General features: G+C 46.5%; 1 protein-coding gene across 1 annotated transcript; it reads right to left on the reverse strand.

Moving 5' to 3' along the window:
* Nucleotides 1-371: 371 nt before the first annotated feature.
* LOC109302569 (keratin-associated protein 5-2) lies at nt 372-1,964 on the reverse strand. The gene is made up of 2 exons (XM_019524199.1): nt 1,929-1,964; nt 372-1,507 (listed from the first exon to the last, which is right to left on the reverse strand). The coding sequence occupies exon 2, from the start codon at nt 1,488-1,490 to the stop codon at nt 678-680; it is 813 nt and encodes a 270-aa protein (XP_019379744.1). The 5' UTR covers nt 1,491-1,507; nt 1,929-1,964; the 3' UTR covers nt 372-677.
* Between the last annotated feature and the right edge of the window lie 5,339 nt (nt 1,965-7,303).

The raw sequence follows: 7,303 nt of genomic DNA on the forward strand, positions 1-7,303 counted from the left end.
CTTTGTAGGCCTTTCTTTTTAGCCTCAGGAGGTCTACTAGGTCCCTGGAGAGCCAGGGGGGCTGTTGTGCCCTCTTGCTGCCTTTCCTCCGAGATGGAATAGACTTAGCTTGTGCATTGAGGATCGCTTCCTTGAGGAGCAACCACTCTTTCTGGACTCCCCTCTCCCTGGGGTCATGGTCTCTTAGGGCCTCACTGACAAGCCTCCTGAGCTTGTCAAATTCGGCTTTCCTGAAGTCAAGGACTTCCGTGTTGCTGACTGACTTGCCAGCTTTACGGCGGATGGTGAAGATGATCAGCTCGTGGTTGCTGTCACCCAGCTTCCCATCGATCACTAGGTCACTGATTAGGGTTGAATAATGTTTATTTAGATTGAATAATGTTTATTTTTTCCACTTCTACAACCAGAGACTAAAGCAGAAAAGTAGCAGCCAAAATGATCCCAGCAGAAAATAATTCCTAGTGCATAGCCCAAGAAGTAATAGCAATATGTCTCTTAATACTTGAACAGTGGTGGCATCTTGAAAGCACGTTACAAGCCTTAACTAATAGGGATCTAGAAGATACAGTCTCTGGTGAAACTTGGGATGAACTTAACACATGCAAAACTCTGTGGTCTCACAGGGCTCTCTTTAAATTTATAACAGTGGTCTTCTATGTGCCGCTCTTGCTCATCTCTTACTTGGCCTTCAGTGTTGGCAGCTTGCTGGTCTGCTTGCACTGCTGTCCGCCTGAGCTGTACTTCCCTACTGGAGGGCAGTAGGCTTGGATTGGAGGGCAGCAGGCTTGCACTGGAGCGCAGTAGGTTTGTACTGGAACGCAGCAGCTTTGTGTTGAACGGACGTACTTTTGCCTTGGGGGGCACCTTGGTATGCATGGCTCTGGCTTCACACACACAGGCAGGAGGTGGCTGGAAGATCCAGAATCATGGCATGGCTCACCACACACTGACCTGCACCTGCCGTGGCATCCTCGTGAGAACCCATAAGATCCAGAACCATGGCACGGCTCGCCACACCTGCGCCTTCTGTGGCATCCTCCTGAGGACCCACAAAATCCTCCTGAAGACCCGTGGCACCCGTCAGAACAGGCTAAGCGTTCGTTGGCAAGATACACGTCTGCTGCATAATGGTAGGTTGGTCTCCTCCCAAATTCATGGGATGAGCACTCTCCATTACAACGGTCTGGTCTCCTATAACCGTCACATTCTTCTGAGTACCCGAGTGTTGGCCTCCTGGCACAGACAGAGTCTTCACCTCCACAGTATCCACTTGAAGACCCGCGCTCTGCCTCAGAGCAGACTGACCGCCGATACCAACAGGGTCGGTAGTTGTGCCCCCCCACACCTCTTACATCAGGGTCACACCCTCCGCAGCAGGAGTCATCAGCGTAGCGTAAGGGGATGCGGTGGTTCTCCAGCCAAGAGCCTGAGGGGTCGTACCAGGTTGAGTTCAAGTTGAAGTATGATTCCCTTCCAGAAGAGCAGATCATTTTGCAGTGCTGGAAATCTAAAAGAAAAGGGCAGCAGGGGTAGGTACTTGCATTTTCACCTCCACTTTTTGTGCATAGCCTGGTGGTTCTTAACTGGAAAACCTTAAATCTAACAGGAATTCTTGAGGCCATTTCAGGAAGACCAGACTATGTCTAGCCTTCACTCCCCGGCTTTATGTGGGAATGGATTTCTCATGGGAAATCCCATGAGAATGGGATACTTTTCCCCAGCCATATCGAATTGGGGATCTTCATCCAGTGAGCATCCTACCAGTCGCCACCAAAGCAATCTCATTAAAACTCTCTTCTCCATGCAAACCACCCTGGTTTCCCTTCTCAGTTCTTGTAATGTAGCCAATTGTGTATCTCACTAAAGAGCTGCACATAATAAACACAGGAATCCATCCACCCAGCCAGAAATTACCCTGTTTGACTTACCTGTTTGAGTAGTGAGGACAGGTGAGCAGCAGTGATGCTGAGTGGTGTGAAGACTGCAGGGGTATGAGGTCTTTTATACGGTTCTGAGCCCTCTCCATGCAAATGATGCACCCAGTAGGAATGAAAACTGAATTATTTACTGACTGAACATCTTCCTGACTGTCTGCTGTCCCCAGCATGCGACATCTCCTGTTTGACTCATGGGGAGATGCTGAACAGAAGCAATTATATTTTAATTAAAGAATACGACACACCATCAAAGGTGTTAGCTGATTAATCCTGACATTAGATATGTGAGGTAGATAAGAAAACATTTATTTTTCCTCTTCCAGATGGAGCCCTGGAGGTACACTAGTGCCCAGTTGACTCCCCACCAATGACTCATTTGCTGAGACCCATGCCAGTCAGTCCATGTGAGGTGTGCGATGCCGTGCGATGCTATGCTCTCATCTCTTTTGATGCCACATGATAATGATGAAGATGATGATGTTCATTAGTAACCCTAACTCATGTGGATGGCAAGCAGCAGTTGGAAAAGGTAGGCTTCTTGGAGCAAGGGCAACTACTGACTCATTTGTAAGGCCAGCGGTTGGAAATGGCTCAGGCGGTATCATATGATGCTGTCATCTAAGTTGGCAGGGACTGAGCTTTGGTAATGAAGAGGGGTCCTTTCCTATCCCCTGTCTCTTTGTCTCTGTATCCCAGTACGATATGCAGAGGATGCCTACACTGGTGTTTAGGATTGACCTGAGGAGACTTGATGGGCTGGGAGGAGGCTTGATGTTCAGGGGAGTATTGTGCTATGGTGGGGAGGGGACAGGCTGGACCGTCACTGGGGGATTAAGCTCCAGGGTTTTCAGTATAAAAAGAAGTCAGCCAGTGTGGCCTTGAGGGTGGCCCTAAATATCCATGTGGGCCTAGCCTTAAGATACCTGTGGACCAGTATCATTTATCAGGAACTGCTGGAAGAAATAGGTAAATGATAGAAAACTTGCTTTTAGTATCATTGGGTTTCACTGGTCAGGATTTTCCTCTGTGAAGCTTTTCTTGAAGTGTTTTCTATGTCACGGAGTATCTAGAACAGTGCTTCTCAACCTTCTCCAGCTCGAGGCACCCCTCATAGACTTGAGGCACCCCTTGGAAAATGCCAGCTTTTTGTTTTTGCTCATTTTTTTACTACAGAAAAATAATACAGCAATTCTTCTTCTGTTGCAAAGAACTTGGAAAGACCAAGAAGGTCATAATGTTTTAAATGCTATGGATTCTGCTTAAAAATGTCTAGGTTTATCTTGTAAATCATGTTTGCACACCTAACAATGTTAACACCCTTGAAAGGATCTCAAGGCACCCTAGGGTGCTGTACACTCTGCCTGAGAATTACCTTGATTGTGAGGACCTACCACTTCCCCCCACTCTCCCCTGCCAATTATTTCTGAATTCATTCTTTAGTTTTTCCTTACTGCTGCTGTGCTCCTGGAGCTGATTTATAGCTGAAAGTCTCTTGAAACACTGCAGGACTTGTGCAGTAGATTCTGGGTTGCCCTGTCCAGATCACAGCAGAATCTATTTGTAGCTCCCCAAAAATACTTTCACCTAAACATTTCCAACCATTTTGGAGGGTTTGGTGGTTACAAAAGTGGATTAAAAAAAATTCCTTTAAGTTATTTGGGCTGTGCATGTGTGTATGTGGTGTACATTTCTGAAGGATATTTCCTTTGAAATCCTTTGATTTATATTAAATAGTCCCAGCAAAAAGCCTTGATCACTGAAGTTCATGGAAAAGGTGGCATTATTTTCAAGGGGCTTTGACTCAGGCCATGTATAGTGCTCAGGTGTGTATTAGGATGGATGGATTGTAAGGAAGTGGGATGTTTCTTTGAGAGCAGGTCAAGAGTAGATGCTCTGACCATTCTTTGTCAACTTTTTCAATCCATAATTACAGAATGGAAACTGTAATTTTCCGTTGGAAAGGAATCAATTTGAGAACAAAGAGACAAAAACCAAGAAACCATTGTTGTGTGCAGGCACCTTGTCTTCTAACACAAACCCAGAATATTTGTATGAAAATGGAAATTTTTTGTTAATGTGTTTTTTTATGATGAATGGAAACAATTTCCTGTTTTGTTTGGTCACATTTTTAAGAAGTGGCTGGGCTATGAAGAGCCCTGGGGAACATGATCAGGCTGTTTGAAATGGGCACATCTCATGCTTTAATGCAGAGTGAAATGCATTCCTTGCATGGTAAAATCCATGGCTCACTCTGACATAACGTTCATCATAGAAATGGTAATCAATCATTTATGTAACAAATTACCATTCCAATGAACTGCTACGAACACTAGCTAATAAACCTGTGGATTATAACAGACTCATCTCTCATGAATATGGTATTCATAATATGATGCAGTGGAACTCAGGCTACTTGTATGTCATCAGTCATCAGACTTCAATTGTGAGCAAACATCTAACAACGCATCATCTCAGCCCAGGCAGGCGCAGTTCTAAGTTTTATCGAGGGCAGCTTTTTAAAAATGCAAAATGTAACGCTTTAAAAAGCCTTAAAAATTCTTGTTGAGACATTTGAATATATTACAGTGTCTCTGGCTTTTTAAAAATGTCTTCAGTGTTTTGACGATTTGTGTTTTGGTGAGCAAAGGAAACTTCAGGTGAATTTTCCTGGTCCTGCTCTTGAATTCATAGGGAGAAAATAGAACTTAATCTTCTTTCTGAGCTTTTTATTGTATGGAGTCACTTCTGCTTTTATTGCCCCTTTGCAGCAATTGCTTCTTATTAGCCCTTCAATCCCCAGTGGTGTGATGGAGGAAATGGCATTAGACAGAGTGTTTTGTGAACCTGTATTGCCCCAGAGTACTAGGATTGTGGCTTGGGGTATGTTTGCTAGGGAGCTGAACTTTGGGTGGGGCACAAAACCATGATTCAGGCATCTCATGCCAATTAACGATCTCCAGGTGGCTTCTTGGGTTTGGTTTTGCTGTAGGGTCTTGGCCAAATTTCAGAGCAGGTAGCTCACACACTGCTTGCTTCATTTCTCTGCACAGTTTCCTTTTGGATCTAGTCTAATTCCCTCTGCCTGGCCCTAATTGCTATTGTTAGTATTATGATACTAATGCCTCTCTCTTGTCTAGCAACATAAATGGATCTTCAGGGGGATATTACTGCAGGAGCAGGGTAAAGCAGGATCACAAGAATTATCTTTATCCATCACTGCTGAATAAATAAGGCAAAGCAGTGCAGCTTGTGGCAGGCCAGTAGGGGGCGCTTCTGCGTTGAGCCTCCCACCTCACCACGCCTGTCCACCTTCTGGACTCCACATGTCTCTCCGGGGGCGCCTAAACCCGGGCAGACCTGCTCTTGAGCCCTACCGCAGAGTCCGGGGGTAACGTAAGCTGCCACCACCCTGAGAAGGGACTCTCTTGGCCCTGTGTCCTCGGGGAAACACAGGCCTAATAGTCCTACAGGCACTCGACCCAGTACAGGCACTTGGGGCACTTCTCCAAATTGGGGGCCAAAAAGGCAAGTCTCCCTTAATCCGCAGACCTAAGGGGCCTCTTAGGCATAATTTAGACCCACCCCTCAAGAAGCCTCCTACACTGGTCACAAAGGAGAACTGTCTTGATTACAGGGGTGGGGTGAAAATAGGGTACAAGATAGAGCAATATCATAGAAATCCCAGAGAGCAAAACAGTCTGGCTGAGGTAGCCTTTTGATCACGCATCTGAGTTACTGCCAGCTAGATATCTAACCAGATCTTGAGTAGCTTACTCACAAGCATCATCCCGAGGCTGTGGGAGATTCCCTCTGGAGGCAGGCCATTCCCAGCTCATGAATTATGGGGGAGAGAGCCAGTTTCAGATGGTAAAACTCCTCTCCATGTCTGAGTCCCCCACATGGCTGCTGCCCCCTCCTCCTGGACAGTCATAACTTATATAGCCCCTGTGACCTCGTTCACCTGGTCCAGTGGAGGCCAGCACCTGTTGGCTGTCAGCTAACCAATTTGAAATACATCACTAGTTGTCGGGCAGACTCTAGCCCACCAGGGAGAAGCCCCTCACCCAGGTAGCTGATACCAGTCACGTAGGCAGAGGGAGCAGGTTTCCCCCCTCCCTCAGGACTGTAGCCAGCTCAGGCTACCTAAAGAGATAGGGTAAAGGTGCATCTCCTCTGCTGGGCCCATCCTAATCACACTGTCACAGCACAGAGATTTTGGGGAGAAACAAAGGTGGCTTCCTGCCACACAGCTCACATTTTGCAAGTTTTATTGTGTCTCGGGTAACGGTGGAGATTTGAAAGTACTTAATAGAGTACCCTCAGAATAAAATATATGACATTGTGTCTCAAGAGCTTACACGATACAGCAGAAGTAGAACTCGATACGAACATTTCACATTTACGCAGCCACTAGGGTTTCTAGACCATGTTTTAGACACACAGGAGCAGATTTTCCACAGCATTATAAAAGTGCCTATAGAGAAAGAAAGCTGCCCACATGCCTTGTTCCTGCTGGCTTCAAGTGCTGAGATGCTTCTTAATATCATGCTAAGTAGTTTTCTGCATCTTTGAGCACCAAAGGCTGGATTTTTAAGGTATTTAACTGGTTTTAATCTGCTGGCGAGGAAAGAGTCTGCAGTTTGTGCAATGGCACATGAGAAGCTTTAGGCACTTAAGGTGTCACTGTATGAACAGGGAGGAAACTGGCAGGTCTTCATTTCATTTTGGTTCCTGGAGCTGCTGGCTGTGTTACTTTAGTTAGTTAGCTGCTGTGTTGGCACCTTGCTGGCCTCCTGAGGCTGCACTTTTCCCCTTATGCGTAACGCAGTTGTGCTGGGGCGCAGCATTTCTGCACTGGTGCCTGGCACTGCCACACTGGACGGTGCTTGCGTACATGCTGCCTTCGCCATGCTTTATGGTCGAAAGGTCCAGATCCATGGCACAGAGGCCCAGAACTGTGGCAGGATGAGCTAGAGTCTCCTTGACTATGCTGGATCCCAGAACAGAAAGCCTGTCCACAGCCGTAGGGTCCCCCCTTTCCAAGGCATGACCCTGAAGGTCCATGGCAGAACGTTGCATAGTGCCCAGGGCTGTACATCTTTCTGCAGGGCAGGCAAAACTGAAATAAAACAGACAGTTGATTTGCCACCAGAAGCTCAGGTCCACCATTGCTTCCTATTCCCCCATCCTCTAGCATTCATAGAAAGCCTTTCTTAGGCTAAAACCCATGACCTCTCATGAGCCCTGAAACCTGTGTTCTAGGGATTGCCACAGCTTTCTTGGCTCCTGTCCTGAGCTTTCCACCACTGTGGATTCACTTGAGAGAGAAGTTATTATAAATACTGCCTTGATTCCCCAAAGGTAGG

The sequence above is a fragment of the Gavialis gangeticus genome, unplaced genomic scaffold (assembly GCF_001723915.1).
Source record: "Gavialis gangeticus isolate Ggan-Ray unplaced genomic scaffold, GavGan_comp1, whole genome shotgun sequence".
NCBI lineage: Eukaryota > Metazoa > Chordata > Crocodylia > Gavialidae > Gavialis > Gavialis gangeticus.

Bases quoted from the DNA above. Each gene is read 5' to 3' on its own strand.
- LOC109302569 (XM_019524199.1), bottom strand. From the start codon at position 1,490: ATGATCTGCTCTTCTGGAAGGGAATCATACTTCAACTTGAACTCAACC.